Source organism: Neophocaena asiaeorientalis, unplaced genomic scaffold (genome assembly GCF_003031525.2).
Source record: "Neophocaena asiaeorientalis asiaeorientalis breed wild unplaced genomic scaffold, Neophocaena_asiaeorientalis_V1.1 scaffold15, whole genome shotgun sequence".
NCBI lineage: Eukaryota > Metazoa > Chordata > Mammalia > Artiodactyla > Phocoenidae > Neophocaena > Neophocaena asiaeorientalis.
The window spans coordinates 10,491,737-10,514,142 of NW_020185328.1; the positions used below are offsets into that span (position 1 = coordinate 10,491,737).

The 22,406-nt window shown below is 36.9% G+C and overlaps 2 protein-coding genes across 16 annotated transcripts in view; one reads left to right on the plus strand and one right to left on the minus strand.

Annotated features, from left to right (window-relative positions):
* The window catches only part of FUBP1 (far upstream element binding protein 1), a 34,497-nt gene extending 14,281 nt beyond the window's left edge, over positions 1 to 20,216 (minus strand). For 3 of the 12 annotated variants that reach the window (XR_003001747.1, XR_003001746.1, XM_024734534.1), the window contains exons 1-17: positions 19,974 to 20,183; positions 13,616 to 13,706; positions 12,727 to 12,789; positions 11,884 to 11,922; positions 10,865 to 10,904; positions 10,277 to 10,329; positions 10,113 to 10,184; positions 9,931 to 9,988; positions 8,121 to 8,283; positions 7,923 to 8,021; positions 7,697 to 7,798; positions 7,350 to 7,452; positions 7,150 to 7,250; positions 6,636 to 6,777; positions 5,845 to 6,005; positions 3,142 to 3,293; positions 2,977 to 3,056 (exon numbers count right to left, since the gene is read on the minus strand). Coding sequence is in view for 10 of the 12 variants with exons in the window: in XM_024734534.1 (XP_024590302.1) it covers positions 2,977 to 3,056; positions 3,142 to 3,293; positions 5,845 to 6,005; positions 6,636 to 6,777; positions 7,150 to 7,250; positions 7,350 to 7,452; positions 7,697 to 7,798; positions 7,923 to 8,021; positions 8,121 to 8,283; positions 9,931 to 9,988; positions 10,113 to 10,184; positions 10,277 to 10,329; positions 10,865 to 10,904; positions 11,884 to 11,922; positions 12,727 to 12,789; positions 13,616 to 13,706; positions 19,974 to 20,093 (1,639 nt within the window). In the remaining 2 variants the exon portion in view is untranslated. Of the gene's footprint in view, positions 1 to 2,976; positions 3,057 to 3,141; positions 3,294 to 5,844; positions 6,006 to 6,635; positions 6,778 to 7,149; positions 7,251 to 7,349; positions 7,453 to 7,696; positions 7,799 to 7,922; positions 8,022 to 8,120; positions 8,284 to 9,930; positions 9,989 to 10,112; positions 10,185 to 10,276; positions 10,330 to 10,864; positions 10,905 to 11,883; positions 11,923 to 12,726; positions 12,790 to 13,615; positions 13,707 to 19,973 lie in introns of all 12 variants that reach the window. The other 9 variants (XM_024734536.1, XM_024734537.1, XM_024734535.1 and 6 more) reach the window with 8 other exon arrangements.
* A 175-nt stretch (positions 20,217 to 20,391) lies between these two features.
* The window catches only part of DNAJB4 (DnaJ heat shock protein family (Hsp40) member B4), a 40,965-nt gene continuing 38,950 nt past the window's right edge, over positions 20,392 to 22,406 (plus strand). The window contains exons 1-2 of one of the 4 annotated variants that reach the window (XM_024734604.1): positions 20,418 to 20,495; positions 21,014 to 21,123. The gene's annotated coding sequence lies outside the window, so the exon portion shown is untranslated. Of the gene's footprint in view, positions 20,496 to 21,013; positions 21,124 to 22,406 lie in introns of all 4 variants that reach the window. The other 3 variants (XM_024734605.1, XM_024734603.1, XM_024734606.1) reach the window with 3 other exon arrangements.

The window sequence follows — 22,406 nt, forward strand, 5'->3', positions numbered from 1 at the left end:
TGGCGGGGGGGGGGGGGGGGGGCCCGGGCGGGGGGGGGCCCCCGAAAAAAAAAAAAAAAAAAAAAAAAAAAAAAAAAGAATATCATTCAACATATTTAACAAGATATTTGGACACCCTCGCTTATACTTTCCCTTCCAGCCTCCTCTCCCTGCTGTCAATATTTTTCCAACACTCAAGTTCTGGCCACAGTAAATTGGTTGTACTTTTCAAAAGTCATCATGCTCATATTTGGGCGTTTCACCATGTTATGCTTCCTCTGCACTTGACTGTCCCTCACTCATCCTTCATAAAAATCAACTGATGCATTAAAAGTTTGAGACTTCTCAGTCTGAAACAGAAATCCTCTTACGGATTCTGTCTTTTATACTGGGTGTATCATATGATACTATAGGTATATCTTTATTAGTTTATATCCTGAAGAAAGATGTGATTTCCTTAACCAGATTCTATATCTATATGTAATCTATTGAGCCTTCATCCCAAATGGGCAGCAATTCTCAGCTGCCTAATAAAACAAAGGTTAGTGATGTTTGAGAAAAAAAGGGTAAGGATTCCCAGAGTGATCCAATGTCTAAGGTGATACAATTATAAGGCATTATGCCACTCTCCATAAGTTTCTAAATTAATACATGTGTCCCAATACACAGTATCATTACCTTATAGTAATTAATACAAATATGACACTTACAGCACGTCTAGATAGAGAAACTGAGATAAAACAGACTTTTAGGAATTGATACTTACACTCTTAAAATGTGTAGACCATATATGAAAACCAGTCTCATAATTACATATATACGTACTGAGCACTTACTAAATTCATTCATTATTGTATTCATTCATTTACTTATTTTATAGATAAGAAAACATATAGAGAGGTTCAAAACTTGCTTACTATCCCATAATTAGTAAGTTATGACTAGGACTTATTCAAGTCTGTTTCACTCTAAGTATGTGACTACTACATAAATCTTTAACAACCCAGTAATTTTTTTATAGAAACAGATTTTAATTCAGAGAATACAGACTTTACTGTCAATATAGGGCCACATTTAAATACCAGGATGTTTAATACAAAGTAATGAAAATTTCATTTTGGTTTTTACATATAAGCAATATCTAACACTAGCTCTTATCTTTTAGCAAAATGGGTTATTTCTTTCCCAAAGGCATTGCTGAAAGTCACATTCATTAACCAATTCTTTCACTGATGACTTCACCACTACCCCAAGTGGGAAAATGAGACTGTGAAACAGAGACCACTTCTTATTCCCATCATTTCTCTCAATCATACTACCTACCCAAACAGAGCATCCAAATAGGTGCAGTCCTGCATCCTGCACATCCAAGTTACTCAATATAAATCTGCCCCTTAATTTTCTGTCTCTTCAGTGGTGGGATTCTTCTGCTTAATAACACCATACCAATTAACTTACAAGAGGGAAAGAAAAATCCTTCCATTCTTTAAACACTATTATACAATAAATCATATTTGACCCTTCTTAAGTCCTTCTAGCACAGTACTGCTAACATTTTAAGTACGCATTTCTACAGAATGTAAATTCGTTGCTGCATACTCAGACCTTAGCGCACACAGTTTAGTTTCTTGAACGTGTGGGAGTTGTGGTTATTTGGTAAGTGTCATGTTGTATCATCATGTTCCAAAGAGCATATACCTCCTATGAAATTAAGGTATGTTATAACACAGGGCCACCCTTAACTCCAGACATGTTTAATAAAATTCACTAAAACAATTTCATTTATATTATTTTAGTTTTTTAAAAAATAAGTATAGGGCTTCCCTGGTGGCACAGTGGTTGAGAGTCCGCCTGCTGATGCAGGGGACGCGGGTTTGTGCCCCAGTCCGGGAAGACCCCGCGTGCCGCAGAGTGGCTAGGCCCATGAGCCATGGCCGCTGAGCCTGCGTGGCCGGAGCCTGTGCTCCGCAACAGGAGAGGCCACAACAGTGAGAGGCCCGCGTACCACAAAAAAAAAAAACAAAAAAAAAAAACTAAACTAAAAAGTAAGTATACTAGTGTGAAAAGGAATCTTTAATTCAGTACCTTCCTTGAAACTACTCCAGTGAAAGAGGCCTAAGAGGTATGTAGTAGGTGAGAAAAAAAAGGGGATCATAAATAAAAGTTACAGAGGCCACAAAAGGGAGAGGCCCGGGTACCAAAAAAAAAAAAAACAAAAAAAAAAAACTAAACTAAAAAGTAAGTATACTAGTGTGAAAAGGAATCTTTAATTCAGTACCTTCCTTGAAACTACTCCAGTGAAAGAGGCCTAAGAGGTATGTAGTAGGTGAGAAAAAAAAGGGGATCATAAATAAAAGTTACTGGTTTCAATTAATGCTCTTTGACTGTGATGGAAAGAAAACCACAGGGTGGGAAAAGATTCAAGGATAGAATAAAATGTAACAGATAAAAATCACATCTGAACAGAGAAAATATTTAACTAAATTAATCTGAGAGTTCCAACATGCAGATATTTAATACAGGCCTGCTTTTTACTAATGTGAAGTTATATCAGAAATACTAAAATAGGCAACTTACATATCTTGAGAATTTGGAAGTTTAATGCCCAAGGATTAAACACTCCAACTGACTCTCACACAATTTTATAAATAAATATACACTATTCTTTCATGGATAATGTCACAATTAACATACATTTGATGGCACTAACATCTAAAACCTAAGACACTGTACTTCTTCCTATACTCTTGGCTTTTAGCATTCTGCTATATTCACTTCTAAAGTAGAGAAAGCCAAATGCAGGTAGAAAAAGACCTACGAAAATAGACCATACTCATAACAGTCTTATACACTGTAGTAGAACCAGAACCTAACACTTCTGCTGAAGGAGTGAAACAAGTGCAGAAAATGCACACAATCAACACTAGAAAATGTATAACTGTAACAGGAGTGGCAAACAAAAACACAGATTACACCCAAATGATAAGCATCTTTTACCTGGATCTGGAGGGGCCTGTTGCTGCCAATGTGGATACGCATTTCCCCACCCCTGGGGAGCATAAGGGGCTGGAGGACCACTGAAAACACAGAAATCAATTTTAAAATAGTTTCCCAAAATCTAGAATCTTTGAGGAAAAGCCTAGAACCAAACTCAAAACTTACTGAGGAGCAGGGCCAGGTGGTCCCGGATTATAAGGTGCAGGGTTATATGGTCCCATCGGAGTTCCAGGCCCAGGGGGCCCAGGAGGCCCATGGGGGCCTGGGACACCATGGGGCCCATGGGGTACAGGTGGCCCTAAAGGATTTACTGGGCCCTGCAAAAAAGCAAAAGACAAACAAAAATCAGAAAGACAGTAATGGTTAAACATTTCAAAGGCCAAATAACCTTCCATTTCTACCCTTTTACCTAACCACAAGCAATCTAAAATTTATGATTTTCTTCATTTCCTCACTCATGTTGCAAAACTTCTGAAAGGCATGTAAAATTAATTAAAATCAACAGCATTAGCAAAGAACTGAAACATTAACTTTACCTTCTATTCTTTTCAGGCTATTCCCTTTTCCATTATTTCCCTTTCCTTGTACAATTTTTACTTTTACTAACACTTTATCATCTTAATCATGGAAGCTTATCAAATATCAAGTTCTTACCTCTAGCTCTTCTCTCTCTGCATCTACTCTACATCTATTCACTTAACATTGTAATCAGAGAATCATGCTGACAATACAGTGCTCAAATTGCTTAGGTCTCATATCATGAACTGGCTATTGAATACTTCCCCAATAATGTAACAAGTTCTCACTCAACAAACCAGTCCTTCTCACAGCCTTCCTATCACTGAGCCCCATTTCAATCAATAATTTATTTCCTCCCTTACCCTTTTTATCATAATTTTCTGAATACCATGAAGATTCCCTTTTTAATTGATTTAACAAATCAGGATATTTCGTATCTATTTCATGCCACATCATAATTAATAATGCTTAGTTGATTCTTCTTTGATAATCCAACTTGTAAGGACCACTAGATTTAACTGTTCTAAAATAAAATATTCCTTTCATGCAGTTAATACTCACCATGTGACAATTTGGACAAAAATGCTTAATCTATATATGGTTGTCAATTTTCTCACTACAATAAAGCCAAACTTCAAGACTTTCATAATAACCTGTCTCTTTAAGTCTCTAACTGCTGTCATTATCCCTCACTTCAATTATACATAACCTTTCCTTCCCAAATAGTAAAAAAAACGATTACTGAAAAAAGGTAGCAACATTTTTACAGGGCTTTGTGCTAGGCACTCTTTTAAGGGATAAACACACATACTTCAAACATTTAATCCCTATAACCCTAAAAGGTAGGTATGATTATCCTCACTCTCAGATGAAAAAGAGGCAAAGAAGAGTGTAATTATCTTCCCTCCAGGTCACACAGTAAATGATTCAGAGTATTTTGAACCCAAAGAGCCTGCCTCAAGAGTCCAAGTTCTTAAGAGCTTCTCTTGAACAATATCTAGTCTGTCCATCAATCCAGAAGCAATGCTGATGATAGCAAAATCCAAAACCGAGATGCACTATTCATTTTTCTACCATCAATTCCTGCCATTACTGAGTCCAACAATTATTTTCTTCATTTTTTTGAACAATTATACTTATTCTCCACACCACAGAACTTATGTTTGTGTATATTTTTATAAGGTATTCTTTTTTTTAAAAATAAATCTGTCTATCTATCCTACCTACCTACCTACCTACCTATCTATCTTGGTTGTGTTAGGTCTTCGTTGCTACACGAGGGCTTTCTCTAGCTGCTGTGAGCAGGAGCTACTCTTCGCTGCAATGTGCAGGATCCTCATTGCGGTGGTTTCTCGTTGCGGAGCATGGGCTCTAGGCGTACGGGCTTCAGTAGTGGTGGCACGTGGGCTCAGTAGTTATGGCTCATGGGCTCTAGAGAGCAGACCCAGTAGTTGTGCCACACGGGCTTAGTTGCTCCGCGGCATGTGGGATCCTCCCGGACCAGGGATCAAACCCAGGTCCCCTGCATTGGCAGGTGGATTCTTAACCACTGCGCCACCAGGGAAGTCCCCATAAGGTATTCTGAAGTGTCTTTTGTACATCTATTTTTGTTTTCCCAAGCAGAGAGAAACACCCCATTCACAGCATGGCAAACATCAAGAAGAACTTTCCTAAGATACTCTAATTATTATTAATAATTTAAGATGCTCGTTCACGTTAATTCTTCACAGTAAGATAAACACAGTAAAGCACTATTTCCTATTTCCAAATTTGATCATGCATCAGAATCACCTGGAACATCCTTCTAAAATTAGATGCTGGGTCCTACTGCAGACATTCTGAATCAGAACTGTGTACGTTATATGTGTCAAGGCGTAAAGCACCCAAGCGCTCGACATTTTAAAACTCCCCAGACGACTGTCAGCCAGTCTAAGAATTAGGATTTATAGATTTCTACTTTACGGAGGGGGCAGGCATCTGATTCACCTTTGCTTCACCAAAGTTGGGTATGCAAGCCCTTAATAAATAGTGACTTCCTGTTAACTGTCTCCTTCAGGTATACTCCACTATCTTCCACCAACCCTAATATCGTAACTCAAGTAATGCTATCCTCTTATTTACCCACCCTCAAGTACAAGGTTCTGAACACCTGTAACTGTGTATTAACTGGGTTATTTTCATCACTGGAAAATCTCTTCTATATTGTATTTTTCTATTATGTGACCAGACCTATAATTTTAGAGTAGAAATTAACATTTTTCTGTACAGCACTTATAGGAACACATGAATTAATGTCTTATTTAACTAACAGGATCTGTGCTATCAATTGGAAGTTTAAAGCATACTCACACCAATCTTTTCTTCTATGAGTTGCCGAGCATAGTCTATTTGCTGTGGAGTGCCACGAATTGTAAATAACTTCATATTAGGATCTGCATTAGGTGGAGGATTTCTCTGAAGTTCTATTCTTGCACCAGACTGTTGGCTTATGCTTTTTATGGTTTCACCTCCTAAAATCAAAGCACAGTAATTTCTCTAAAGATTCAAAGGATACAGAGGAGCTATTCAAAACAAACTGGTCACAATTAAGAAGGAAGGTATGAACAGTATCCCATTTGCCAATATTCTACTACGAGTTTCCATTTATTCTACACTTTAAATCAAATTATATGAAGCATTTCACACATTTAAGTTTTAAGACATAACTTAGTATGTCTGCACCCAACCTTAAAATGAATTATAACATCAAAATATTTGCTTCAAAGAAATTCCTTTTCTAAGCAACGTAAATATAAACTAACACAATGACTTAAAAATTCAAAAATTTAAAAACATGTCAGGAAACAGCAAAATAAACAAAAACACTAACCACTTTCTAGGTCAGAAGAAAAATTTCTTACACTAGTAATTATACTGTTGGTTCCCTTCTCTAGAAGCCAATGTGATTCAAATCCCACTCTTGACTTAAGTACATACAAAGCCCTTCATTTAGGCTTTAGGTATTACTATCAGCATAAGAACACTTTTCTACTAAAACACAGCCAAAAAAAAATTATTGCTACTCATTTACAACAGCAACAGAAATAGCATCCAGAACCGTTAAATTATTAACCACACATTAATAGTTTTAAATACATTGCCTTTTCCTATTATTAATCCAGTTTTTCCAGTTGGTACAATGAAATTAAATTCCTGTAGTCCACCAGGTGGTCCCATGTTCCAGTTGCCTTGACCTCTACCTCTTCCTCGACCACCAGGCCCAGGTCCACCAGGATTACCAGCCTAAAAGAGGGGAAAGACAAAGTCAGAAATATGCTCTTCTTTCCACAGCAAAATTATTACACATCTATTTCCCTTGACTTTCATTTTCCTAAATGAGAAGTTTAGAGAAGTTGGGACACACCTTGGCCCAAATAATCAAGAAATGACCACCACCATTTATTCCTTTTATGCTGTGGTGAATAAAGCAGTGCACTTATGTAGCTGCCGTCCTGCTCCAAAATGTTCACCTTAAAGCAATTTAAACTTTCTAGCTATTAATAAAGTATCACCAAACAGATTCTGATAAAAATAATATGGAGGGGGACTTTCACATTTAATGAAGGTATTTTTAAAATGAAAACAAAACAATGAAAATTTAACATTCTTTCAAACCTGAACACTTCGGAGAAGGTCTGTAATAATTTCTGCAGCATGTTGACATCGGTCTGGAGGTCCTGTTATTTGTGCTATTCTATCTGGTGTCGTTCCGTCATCTTTAAACAAAGGAAACAAATTGGATTAATTTAGCATTAAATTAATTAATGTCAAAAGTAACTGCCACCAACGCTTAGAAAATAAATATATGTACTCACCTGGCTTAAACTGAATTCGAACACCAGCATCATTTTGTATTTTTTTAATCATCTCTCCATTTCTTCCTATTACGATGCCAACAGCAAATCTTGGAATGGGGACCTTACGCAGAGAAGACCAAGCATTAGGAAAGCCATTTCCTGAAAAATTAATCTGCCCCAAACCATAGAAGTACTATATTTATATCAAAGAGGTTGGCAAGATACAAAGTACACATTCTGTATTCTAAGGTAGAAAGTGGGGGGGAAGACAGTACAATGTTAGAGAAGGCTATGTAAAACAAAACAGGAAAAACCTTATTTATGGACTAGCATTCAACCACTTCTAAATTGGTATTTTTACTTACATCTATTCCTTCATTTCCTCCTATTCTTGACCCATACTCATTTCGAACTTCTCTGAAACCACCTTGATCACGAATTAATTCTAACACCATTTCCTTGGCTTGCTGAAGTAGAAAAAATTACCCAATTTAGGAATCGTGTCTCAAAACACTGTAATTATTCATGCATGTGTTCCCCCTCTGCCATCCACCCCAAATCCCTCTTTGTAAAATATAAACTTAAGTTTACTTGAACTTTGTATGGGTCCCCTGTAATCCTAAGAGGTTTGTCAGCACCAGTGTTCTGAGGTCCATCTTGGATCATAACCATTTTAACTCCAGCCCGTTCCTGTTAATCACAGAAATCAGATGTATTAATAAGAGGGGAGAGGAAGGAAACGGGCTTCAAAACAGACAAAAAGTAATCGTTTTACAAACATAGTAATACCTGAAGTTGTTTAATAGTCTCTCCCCCCTTTCCAATGACTAATCCTGCTTTGCTAGCTGGAATCATGATTTCTTGAACCGCATTTCCTGGCCCATCACCATGATGGAAGCCAGGGGCTGGTCTTCCTTTTTCAACAATCTGGTCCAGTAACCGTTTTGCTGATCTGTTAACAAATTAATAGCCAATACAAAATAATATAATCAGGTACTCCTCCCATCCCAATTCAGGATAAGGTGGCCTAAAACTAAATTTTAACAATTAAAAGAAAATGCCATGAGTGTCAAAGACTGAAACCACACAATAAATTTTCTAGGTATCAATATATAATCAATATTTTTGAGAATAGTCCAAAATTTCCAAGACACACCCTACTTCTGAAGTTATCTCAGAATAAAGCTCATTCTCCCAAAAACTAAACGATGTGTTTACTTTTTAAAACCTTTACTTTGGTTACTCACATGTTAAAATTTATTTGTTCATTCAACAAGTACTTAAGAAATGTCAACTATATGCCAGGTACTATTCTAGGTAATGGGGTTACAGCAATGAAATAAAAAGACAAGGTCCTTGCTGGCATGGCTTAACTTCATTAAATAAGTAAAAATAGCAGGTTAAAGAAACGACATGTCATTTGTGAAGTGCTATAAAGAAAACCAAAACAAGATAAGGAGGACAGGTTGTGTGTATGTATGTGAAGGGATGCTATTTTATGCAAAATACATGAATGAACAATTCCCTGGCGGTCCAGTGGTTAAGACTCTGCACTTCCACTGAAGCAGGCTCAAGTTCGATCCCTGGTCGGGGAACTAAGATCCCAGAAGCCGCATAGCAGGGCAAAGAAAAAAAAAAAAGAAAAATGAATGACCTTACTGATAAGGAGACATTTGAACCAAGACCTGAAGGAAGTAGAGGAGTGACTATGAAAATATCTGGGAAAAAATGTTCCAGGGAGAAGAAACAGAAAGTGCAAAGGACTCTAAAGAGAAGCACGCTTGGTGTGCTGAAAAAATAGAAAAGAGGCTAAATGGGGCTAGCACCAAGTGAGTTGGGAGAAGAATGGTAAAATATGAAGTGAGAAAGGTGGCAGGTAAGCCAAGACATAATAAAGACACTGACTTCTACTCTAAATGGGAAAGCATTAGAGGATCTTTGAGCAAAGTAGTGATATGAATTGATTCATATTTTAAAAAGATCGGTATGGCTATACTATAATTAGACAAGGCTAAAAAGAATGGAGACACGTTGTGGTAATATAGGCAAATAGTGTCATAGATAAGGTGACAGTACAGAAGGTGGCAAGAAGAGGCTGAATTCCAAATAACTGGGAAGGAAAAAATGCTTATGGATAAATGAGACTTCAGAGAAAGATAAAGTATTAAAACAGAGTTTTCATACACTGAAATGAGATGAAATGGATTGAGTAAAAGAAAAAGCATGGGCTGGAGAACAATGATTCTGTTTTTAACAATTTGAAGTTTAACATTTAAAGATGTCTAGTAGACATTCAAGTGGACAGTATACTAAGGAAGCAGCTGGATATGAATCTGGAATTTAGGGAAAGAAATCAAGGCTGAAGATTCAGGCAGAGCTACCACCTTTTAAGGAGTTTTTTTGTAAAAGAGAACAGAGAATTAGAAATGTGGGGTTTAGGGATGGTTTTCTGTTTAGAGGGATTTTCAAGCATGTTTATATGCTGTTATAAATTTTCTAAAAAAGGGGAAAAGGAATAGTGCAGGAGAAAGTCAGTTCAATTGCAGGGACAATATCCTTCAGTAGGAAGGAAGGGCTGGAACATGATTTTCGTACTTACTGGACAGACTCAGGGGTTCCAGTTAACATACAAGACCTTTCTGGAAGGCCACCACTGTCTACAATTAAAAACAAACAAAAATCTTAGGCCAAGAAAATGTTAACAGCATCATTTTCACTAGCAACTTTAAAAATGCTAGTTTTCTTGTCACTTTGAAAATAATAGCAAGAGAATAACATTACCAGGAGCTATCTGTATTTTGCATCCAGATTCCTGTTGTATGCGTGAGATCTGTTCACCTCCTCTGCCAATTACTAGTAAGAAAAAAGAAAATTATTTGCTGAAAGATTTCAAAGTATGTTTTGATTATGTTTTTTCATAGCTTTAAAAAAATTAGATTACTTACTAAATCCAACCATGCCATCTGGAACTTTGTATTCTTCTGTCATTACAGATCTGCTAAGAAATAACAGAAACCAACATTTTCCTTCAAAGAAAGATAGATAATTTGTTTACAAATAAAAGGTAAACATAAAAATGGAAATCTAATGGCTCCTAATAGCTTAAACTAGATTTCTAGGCACATACTTAAAATACTCAAAGTCAAAATATGGGGCCTGAGTAGTTAAACCCAGTATCTTAATTAACGTCATACACATCAAGTGAGGAAGGTATGGTGGATGGAACAGTCTGAAGGCACGAACAAAAGAGTTGGGGTGCAGTTCAGGAGATATCATTTTAACAGTTATTTTAAATTCAGCTTAGTTCTTCTAAAGTGTGGCTAATTCCACCCATCCTTTCAAATTACAAACGTATCTCACTCAAGAAAACAGATCATTTGCTATCACCTATTTGAGTCAAGGGAAATGAGCTATATATACCAAAAAAAAAAAAAGCAGACACATCTTCACTATATACTAACTTGGCTGTGTTTCATATACAGTTCAACTAAAACTTGCAAAGTGCTCTTTGAAAAGCTTTTATTTGACTATACCTTTGCTGCTGATGCATCGGTGGTAACTGTGTTCCAAAAGCTACCAAAAAATTAAATAAAGTGAGAATTTAATTTAATTTAATTGACATATATTTAACAATATAATCATTTTAAGCAATTCTAAAATCTTTCCCTGACACACAGACAACACCCTGAAGAGCCCAAAATTTTATGCAGGATACTTAACACTGAGAGTGGGCAAGAAACTCAGTGAAATGGCAGACATTATTGGCAATAGCATAGAAGAAAAACTGTCCTTTTTCAAGCAGCATAAGCAAAGATTAAGAAATGGAGCTATAACCCCTATGTTCATAGGAGCACTATTCACAATAGCCAAGACATGGAAATAACCTAAATGTCCACTGACAGATGAATGGATAAAGAAGATGTGGTACGTATATACAATGGAATACTACTCAGCCATAAAAAAGAATGAAATAATGCCATTTGCAACAACATGGATGCAACTAGATATCCATACTAAGTCAGAAAGAGAAAGACAAATATATGATATCACTTATATGCGGAATCTAAAATTTGACACAAATGATTCCACCTACAAAACAGAAACAGACTAGTGGACAGAGAACAGACTTAAGGTGGTGGGGGTGGTGGTGGGCTGGGAGAGGGATGGAGTGGGAAGTTGGGGTTAGCAGATATAAGCTAATATGTACAGAATGGATAAACAATGAGTTCTTACTACATAGCACAAAGAACTACATTCAATAGCCAATGATAAACCATAATGAAATGTATAACAACTGTACTTCAAAAACAGAGCTATAAAAATAAATTGAACATGTAAAATGACTTAGCAACTAAATCTGAAATTATACTGATACATGGCCATAACTGAACTGGGAGATAGAAGGTATATTTTTACAAATAAATTCATACAAAAAGATAATTTATGGCCTCCAACTAACTTCAAAGATACCAAACAAAACATAGGAACAAAGCCCTAATATTAAAATCCACAGTTACTTTAACTTTTAACCCAATTTAAAATAAATACTTACAGTCATTTTGAGGAGCAACTTTCTTAGCATCTGGCTGATCTGTAAAATTAAGAGTCTTTTAATTTTTTGCCAGTAAGTACAAACATAAGACTTAGCTCCCCCATGCCCAATCAAGAATACCAATATAAACATTTACTGAAATAGCTGAGGGTATGGTTTATCATTTGAACCAAAACTGCCAAAACTCAACCCAAACACTTAGTGATCGAAAGAAAACGGCATTTCTTTCATTCTCTTCATGTTTAAAAGATGCACAGACATTAAAAAAAGTTCTCTTTTACGGAATCAAATCACTGACCTTAATGTATGTTAAGCACTTTAGAATGATACAAGACAAAGTATTTAGTCCGTTACTTAGCAAAACATCACATGCTAAAGTCTAATGATGCTTCCCACTGTAGGAACTGAAGATTGGAAGGAAAAAAACCTATCAAAATGTGAAAATTTGACATATCAGAAGTTGAGTGTATCTGACAGTGAACACAAAGCTATGAAAAATAAGTAAAAAATCACATTGCAAGGCAATCTCAATCTAAACTGTTCTACTGTTCCTAACCAAACATTTCACAGCATAAACTTCAAAAGAAACTCAAACAACTACATGACTTCATCTTTATCTACATCCTTTACACACATGAATACAATGCGTACCTTAGAATAGACAACCTACAGCTCAAAGTACTACGTTCTCCTCCCCCCTTCAAACTTAAATGATTAAACATCAGAATGTTGTGCAACAAAAATTCAGACACATAATCCAAGAAATATTTGTGTCCATTTAAGAATCCACTGGTTTATTTCACGTTTACATACTGAACACAGGTAATAAATAAAAATTCCTGCCTTTAAAAGGAGAGGGCATTCCCTCCCAGTGTGTTGTACTGCTCGGACTTGTCCAAGAGCCATCTACACATAAAATAAAAAGAATACATTACATACAACATCTGAAGCATCATTAGCTCATTTTTTTTGTATATTAAAACCTCACTATAAATGTGAAAGACACTTAAATAAAAGGAAACCAAGCACTCCTGGTCAAAAGCTACAAATACATTCTATATGCTCATTCAGAATCCTCCTTTAAAAAAAAAAAGGGCAAAAAGAAAACGTATCAAAATTCATACATCAAATCTAAAACAAAAAAATATGTGCAGACTTCTAAGTTCAGAAGGTTCAACAATTACGTTTTTAAAAAATACAAGGCACTGTTTATCTACTGTTTTAAGCCACATTTTGAGTTAAACCTGAAACACAAAACAAGGTACTAAAACAAACAAAAAATGGTATAACCTGCAACACACTAAAGTAGCAAACTATAACAACTTCAACCTTTAAAGTGAAATCTGAAATAACAAAGTAATGAGAATACAGCATCTCAGATTAATTCATGTATGATGAGAAAAACCCATGAAATGTTTCCTAAACATTTTGTATTTTTGTTTTCTTCAGTATATTAACAAGTCGTCTGTGCAAACTATCAGTCTGGCACAATCCTAAAAGAGGGAAAATGATGTTCTCTAGTAAGACAAAACTGGCTGGTTAACTCAAATTTTACCTACCTTGTCTAGGTCTCTTTTCCCCCCTCTCCTTTTGAGTCCAATATAACCCTTACAATTTTAGGAACCTTATGATAAAAGCAATGTTTCAAAAAAAGAACATCTGAAAAATACTGAAAATCACTTCAACTAAACTCTGTGTAAAACAATTTAAAATATTTATGGCTATAACTTACCTCCATCTTCCAAAGGTCTTTTCTGTCCCCCATAACCATAGTCATTTGAATTCAGTGATGTACCAGCATCACCTCCAATTTTTGCTGCAATCTTAAAAAACAAAAAACACACCGTCATTAAGGATAGCATCATAACTACATTATTTCCTAATATATGCTAAATATCTATCACATAAGAAAATTAATTTGATAGACAAATTAAAATTACAGTTCAATTTATTAATATCATTAATAACTTCAGAGTTAACAAATAATCATCATCTGGAATTGCTTCTGATATATCTCTATAAAAACAAAGAAGTAATCAATTAAGAATCTTTAGAAGACTGACCAAATAACTTTGAGGAAAATATGGATCCTAATCCTATCTTCTCCATGTCTCTCTCCCATGACTCTCTGTGTTGGTATAGGGAGAACGTGAACAGGCTAAGGCTGTGCTGTCTAATAAGGTAAAATGTTAGCCACATTTGGTTACTGAGTATTTCATATGTCTAGTCCAAATTGAGATGTACTTCAAGTGTAAAATGCACACCAGATAGCGAAACCTTGGAACAAATATAAAGAATGTAAAGCGTCTCAAAAATTTTTATACTGAACATGTTAAAAAGGTAGTATTTTAGATATGTTGGGTTAAACAAAATATGTAACTTGCATTATACTTCTACTGGACAATCTTTTTCTAAGGGAACGAGGAGGTGTGGAGGAAGCCTGGGAAGTTGTACGTCTAAGGAAGTCTCTGTTACAGAACCACAACTCATTTCATTGTTAGAGACTTTTAACTTTTAGAGTGGGGCAAACATCGTGTAAGAAACACCAGCCTCGGGCTTCCCTGGTGGCGCAGTGGTTGAGAGTCCGCCTGCCGATGCAGGGGACACGGGTTCGTGCCCCGGTCCGGGAAGATCCCACATGCCGCGGAGCGGCTAGGCCCGTGAGCCATGTGCCGCTGGGCCTACGCATCCAGAGCCTGTGCTCCGCAACAGGAGAGGCCACAACAGTAAGAGGCCTGCATACCGCAAAAAAAAAAAAAAAAGAAAAAAGAAACACCAGCCTCAAGTCATAAGTGGGGCACAATCAGGGGTTATTTACTGCATTTTTCTATGAAAAGGGAAATGGAACTAAAATTGCTGAGTGCCAGCAAAAGGCCAAACTCTGTATTATAATAAATGTTTTATACTCATTTTGTCACTGAATCATCACAACAATTCTATGAGGTACAGTATTTAGTGAGATAGATATCCATTTTACAATTGAAAACAATCTCAAGAGGTAACTTAACCAATGTTACATAGTAAGTCAATGGTGGAGAAGTCCCAATTTCTACACACCTCCTTGACAGTTACTACAAGTGGTAATCACCAAAGATGGGTGATGGGCTCATTAGAGTTCACCACGTTATTCTTTCAATTCTGAGTATGCTTGAAATTATCCATGATAAAAATTAAACAGAAAATGAAACTTTTGGTGACTGGAATTCTTCTAAAAAGGTGTTGATGTGGAACTAAACCAAGTGCCTCAAGCTTCATTATAATTAGAAAACTGGAAAGGATAAGCGTATTAAACGACTTGAATCCAACATGTATCACGTAAGTCCTAAACATATATCAGTTCCCATATACCAAATGTATTTCCTAGGATTCCTAGGTTTCTCTTTTTCTCATCTGTAAATGCAAACACCCACCACAAAGCATATTAGGATTAAATATAAAAATGCTCAACAAGAAAGGTATACAATTATGTATTTCCTGACTTTATAGCTTTGATCACTCTAACCTATCTTAATCATCTCTCACTTTCTCAAAAGCTTATTCGAATCTTTGATCTAATTAAAATCTTATTTCTTTCCTGAAAGTTTTCCTCATCACATCTGAGAACTGCTTTTCCACCATTCAGTTTTAAAGCAATCAGCATTTGAATTGTACCTCAGGAAATTTAACATACTGCTAGGCATTGATGTTATGAGGAAAATATTTCTGGTCCAAGGAAAGAGTTAATACTAATGAAAGAAAATGGTTTAGGCTGGTAGTACCTTCTGCAGTTAGCTTTTATAAACACTGAGTTTGCAAAGCAGCACTCCTTGAACTCCAAGGAACTTCTGCACAGAAAAAGGATATTTATTTATACCTCCCTATCCACTGAATAGTTCTAAAAATATCCAACTGAAAATAAAATTGATCTTTAGTTCACTCAGAAGAACCAGTTAACACCATCTCAAAAATTCAGAACCAATACAAAAACATTAGAGAAGAACTATTAGAAAAAATACTAACACAGATTTAATCAATTCTCCAAGATCAATAGAAAACATACACTTCCTAGGTCACTGCACAGAATTTAAGAGAAACAGTAATTCCTAAAATCCAATCTCTAACTATATAAAATTCTTATGAGACTAGTAGAATTAAGTGTAGGTAACTTCTTTGATTTTCAATTTACAGTAAAAATTCAAGCTTTCCATTTGGACCCTGCCTACTTCTCAAATGAGTAAATATTTTTTGTGCTTTCAGTGTTTTAGCATTTTCCACCTTTCTTCATCAATTATTCCTAGAATCCAAGAATTCTGGAGTTGAAAGGAAATTTGAGATTATTCAGTCATACCACCTGATTTTAGAGATTAAAACGACAAGAACAAAACCACAAACAACACACAAAAAGCTGATTTTCAGAAGTAATTACCTAAATGCCCAAAATGACTATCTCCTAATTTTCAGTCTACATGCTTCCTTAGGCTTTGGGGTCCAACCGTGATTTGGGGTCAGTGGTAATTCTGGTTTTACTGCTTTGTGTCCTTGCCAAATTTTCTTAAGCATTTTGTGACTCATTCATCTTCTGTGTACAAAAGAGATAAATAGTTTCTACACTTACCCTGTAGAATAGTTGTGAGAATTAAATGAATTAATATAAATATGCTTAGCACAGAGCCTAATATGTAGCATATAAATTGCCAGTTACTATGAACAAATCAGCACACTTTAATTCAACTATAAAGCAGGTTCACAAGACTTCAAATATTCAATTTAAAAAATTTAACAGGTTTTTATTTGTACTGGCCAAAGATATACACTTTGAAAGAACATAATTATTTTCAGAACAAAATTTCATTACTGCTTTAATTCATTAAAGATATCTGTTGATTCAATTCAATAAATAATGAGTACCTACTATGGGCAAGGTCCTAATGGATTCAATTCCTATGCACCAGAAATGTGAAGAGGCTAGAAATATTACTAGCCCACCACTTTATTAGCATTGTCCCCTCTTTACAGCCCAGAAATCTGTGCTTATTATCATAATCAAGCTTTGCTATCCCGTCTCAAAATGTGTTAAAAAAAAAAACAACCAAACAACCCCCCCCCACCCCACACACACTCAAATACTAGTTTTCACTGGAGATTAACGCTAAGTAAAAAGTCAACAGTCCTATTTTATAAATTCTTCATTGCATTCAAACATAATACAGTCTGAATTACTTTCACAATTATCAAGAAAGAGATTTCAAGAATTGAGTACTTAACGACTAATTTAATAGTTGTTTAGAGGGGAAGTGATGAGGATTGATATTCTTGCATAACCTGTGATCTACCACTATACTTAGTCTCAGTCTCTGATTCACTTCTATCTTCATATAACCTTAAGGGGAAAAAAGTAGATAGATGTATCTCAATTTTCCAGTGTTTCAAAGACAGAACTTATCAGTGTGATCACTAAAGATCTAATCAAAGAATTTCAACATCACCCTCTGCAGTTACAGTTTGAAATACCCAAATACAAATTTCTAAAGTAGACAGGTTGGAAACCTAAACTAGAGAAGCAGTCTGGTGCCCCTGTGCTAGATTTAGCTCACAGAATATTATAAAAATCTGGAAATTTCACATTAAGAAAATAAGCTATTAGAATTCTCTGGAAAAAAGACTGAGCAACTCGGCCTCAATTGCCTCATGGCAACAATCAGCTAGAGTAAATGCTACTAGCATTTACTAGATAGGGACCAGGGATCCCTATCATTTGTTCTGCTTTCCTGCATAACAAAGAACTATCCAGCTGAAATGCCAATAGCTTCCCAAGCAGTATGCAGCTCTTTAAAGGCAAGAAGCTGTTCTTATACCTCTTCCTTCCAAAGAACACAGCACAATACTCTAGACAAAGAAAAGAAACTTAAGGTTAGATGGAGATCTTGGAAATATAATTCAGTATCCATTTAATATAGATAAGGAAAAAAGTATTTCAGGGATTAACCTAATTTGTCCCTTCAGCCCAAGCACTTTTCCCTATACTCCACTTACATAATCAGACAAGCAGCTCTACAACCAATATACAGAGGCACTCTCAAATGTAACCAGAAGGGGCAATTCAACTCAAATGCTAAATATGAGAATCTCAGATTTAAGATCAATTCTGTAGAAACAATCAAATTACAGCAAAGACACTTGTAAATTTTATTACAGAAAGGGCACTGGGGCAGCTATTGGCATATAAACAGTGGACAAGAAATTCATAGTTTGAGGACAATTTCTATATTTAAAAAGGCAGTCTAAATAAGAAAATTGTCTTCAGAAGTTGTATCCACCTGTACCTTTTCTCACCTCATTTTCCACCCTCCTTCCCCCACGCAACCCTATCCTCCAGTGACTTCACTCTTAGGTTCTTGTCATCCCCCAAACCCCCATACCTTTGCACATGCTGCTTCTTTCTCCACTGGTCAAACTCTCACTCATTCTTTAATGCCTTGCTTAAAATATCAGTCCTTTACTTTGGCAGTTATGTACCCCAATCCCTGGTGTTATGTACAGTACCTGATTCACAGAACTCTAAAATGTTTATAGAACAAATGGATGAATTAACAGTGCCCATATTTTGTCTACTGTTTGAAAGCGTTAATCAGATACTTCTATTCTTTTGTCTTTGGTTCCTTGACCATCATAGCTTCCTAGAAGGCAGAAACCTAATTAACACACTTAAAAAGTCTCCAGTATTTATGTACAGTGTGTGTCACAAATTAATTCAATATGCTGGTTGAATAAAATAATTCAGGTGAGTCTTCCAATCCAATCTAATAAAACCCTTCTAACAGAGTTCCTGACATTATATAAATGTTTCAGTCACTATTCTAAACATGTTCAGAAGTAGTAAATAAGAATAAGGTGAATAAATCGCAGAATTAGGGTTAATGATGACCTTCTGTTGACTCCCTGGAAAATTTCTGATTAAAAACAAGTACAGGTACATTTTTATTTATAATGTGTTCACATTATAAAAATATGAGCGCTTTGCTACATCACTACAGATTTTATGGATTTTGACTCAAATGATCCTTTAATCCAACCGGGGGGTGAAAAATAAGTTAACGAAGTGAACTAATGTAATCAAAACATACCACAAAATTGGATTCTGATTACCATGAGCTTAACACTGTACTCTAAAAATCTCTAGCATCTAACACACATCATGTCATAACGAGAATATAAGATTCTTACTTTTACTTAGACACAAGTCCATACCAACATCACACGTTTTAAAATTACATTAAGGGACTATCTAATAAAGATAAAGTTCAAATAAAATCCTGGAAAATAACTTTTTTTTTTTTTTTTTTTTTTTTTTACAGCTTTTGTTTGTAAAAGTGGTGCCTTCAGGGCAAATGTACGCACCTACGTAATACAAAGAGGTCTGGTCAGTTTACGACTCTGAACTGAGAGGCAGATTCAAATTGAAACTTAGGGTATAATGGCCCTGAAGCCATTTTGAGAAGTAAGAGGGAAGGAACAGTAGAACACGCGTAAATCCCGCCCTGAAGAGGGATTCCAACGCGGAATACGAGTGCTCGCCTCTAATTTTCTTCCTTGAAGGTGTGAAAGTGTATGGTACCGAAAGATTAATTGCGGGAGAGCTCGAACGGGTTGGAAGCTCTAAAGACTGCTTTAATGACAGATCCCTTCCCTTACCATGGCTCCTGCGGACAGATCCTAGTCCTTTCCCAAACTCATTACTAGAAGCTTCCATACTATTGTGTAAAAACTACGCGCGCTTTACCCCATGGAAGAGGATGTTCACTCCGAGGAAAAGGAAATGCTAACACCCTGGAGAAAAAAGCGCGAGTACCGCAGAAACGGGAGAAAAAAATCTAAAGCCATCTTCGCGTAGCACGCGTTGGGGTTCAAAGTGGCTAAGACACCAAGAACACAAAACCGAGTTCCAGCCTCTATTCGATATTACCAACGTGGAGAAACGTGAGTCTCGTCACATTTCAGAGGGCGGAAGGGCACTTCTTTCCTCTTCCTCATGCGCGAAGAAGTAGCGGCCTACTCAGCCAACGGCCAATTACCGTGAGCTGTCGGGGTCTCGCCGCGCGATCCAGACTTACCTGTCGGGCTCTCTGCAGCGCATCTTTGAAAGCATCGTTAACTCCTCCACCACCACCGCCGCCGCCTCCACCACCAGCTGAGCCAGAGGAGGGTGGAGGCACTGTTGAATAATCTGCCATGCCTACTCTACAGTGGCCGCTACCGCTTCTTCGCAGGGACCTCTCAACCAACTGCTAAGAAAGAAAGAAAATGGCGGCCGCCGAGGCTGTATCACATTCTTGTGCGACCATCGTGCCGTAGAGGGGCGGAGACTTAAAGAAGAAAATCTCGCGATGTTTTGAAGCAACGCGCTGGTGTGGGGGTGAGGCTGGAAAAAGCCAGGCAGCGAGATATCGCGAGAATTGTCTTTAGATTTCGCGAGAATGGGGTTTCTATTGGCGCCTCCTCTATGCGCGTTTTTGGGTTGAGGTGGTGCGATCATGCCTCTGGGTTAGTGGACCGGTGAGCTGGCCGCCGTCTGCTTGAATTTTTGAAAGGCTGGAGGAAAGGAGTAGTTTCTTATCGGTCGCCGCCTCAAGGAGGTAGAATGGGTGGACTTTCCGCCCAGGGTCATTCTGTGTACTAATGGGGAAGTGGGGGACGTTGATAGGCGTAACGGCGGCGCAGCAGTGTCTAGAGCGTGCCGCCGGGAGGGCATGTGGGAGACGCGCGCTTTGGCCGCCGCGCGGTGATGCTCCCGAAAACGTCCGCCCGGCATAGCGGGAACGCTGCATGATTTTATGGGTAGTGAAGTGTCCCTGCATTTCACTTCCAGATTGCCAGTTTTGAGTTTTGTCACAAGTGGGGATGAATTTAGGCCGGAGGCCTTCGTTCTCGAGCTGATTTCTAAGTTATTGTGTAAATTCTTTGGATGAGGCTGTGACGATATGACTGCCCTTTTCTTTACCTTTTAAAAATGTAATTGTTCCTAAAATTCAGTTTTAACCAGACTCAGTAACGTAGTATCGTATGTCTCCATGGCCATTTATTGAGGTCCTTATAGATAAGAAACGGCGTCCATTTCTTGACCAAAATTGGCTTTGTGGCTTCTTCGAAATAGTTTCCCTCAGCCGCAACCTGTGAGAACTCTGATGTTTTGTATTGTCATCCCGGGACTAGATGATGATGATATTGATTATTTTGTTTTTTGTTCTCTACTTCAGTTATCAGGTAATTTCTTTCTGGAGCATATCGCGGCACGTAGTTTACTGCATTAGTGGTAGTAGTTTCAGGCCCATTAGAATGCTTTAGGAGTCGATCACAGTGATTTTACTTTTCCCCCAAATTCTTTCCCTTTAGATAACAAAGAATGAGGTAAAATGAACTTTACCAACTTTGGTATTTTGTGTTTAGTGAGTTAGGTCTCAAAGAGTACTTTGCCCATTGCTAGTCTTAGAGTAATAAAGAGAAACATGTGCTGCAGTCTTACTTATACCTGAAATTAATGTATCCACTTGCTGAAGGCCCAAAGTAAGTCTGATAGCAGTTACATGCACACAGGTACAAGTGGGCCATCATTTTCGCATAATTAGCTTTTCCTACCATTTTATCCATTTACAGCTCTGATTATGTCCTTCAGTGTGCATAGCCATCTATTTCGATTTGGGGGGGAATTTGTATTTGGAAAAGCAGTGAATGTGTTGGACTACAGATTTAAGCATAACTGGTAAAAAGAAAAACTGTATAAGCAGTGTTGGGTGGTATTGCTAAATAGGATTTCTTCAGCTGTGCTTTGAGCAAGTCTGTCCAATAAATGGCATTTATTAATCATTAACTGATTTTTTCCTATGTTATTAATTAGACATATACCAGTTAGTCCTGATCAACATAGTGTTAGTCACAGAGTGATATAATTTACCTCCAAAGAAATAAACTTTGTTTCATGTATACCACAATTTTAGTTATCTCTAAACATTGAAAATAAGTAAAGACCTCCATTTCTAGTTTTTTTTGGTAGAGTCTCCTGGAAGTACGGGTATTCTAGGATGGGAACCATTTGGAATCAGTCAAGATCAGGATTTCTCAACCTTAGCACTATTGACACTTTATGGCCAAGTAATTTTTTATTTTATAGCACTACTGTGCATTGTAGTATGTTTAGCAGCATCCTTGGCCTCTACCCATAGATGCCAGTAGAACCTGTACCAATATGAGAACCCCCATACCAATTATGACAACCAAAAATGTCTCCAGAGATTGCAGATGTCCCCTGGGAGGCAAAATCACTCCACAGTGAGAACCACTGGTCAGCCTTGATTGCTGCCCCTGATTTTTCCATCAAGAAGACCTATTTACCTTACTTCAGAGGTATATTCCACATTCCACTACTCTTCATCTCCACTACTCCTGAGTTACCGTCACCTCAGTCTTGGGCTGTTACAGTAGCATTTTAGTTGTTTTTTCTGCTTCCACCCTTAACATCTTTACAATTTACTTATAAAAATTATGAAATT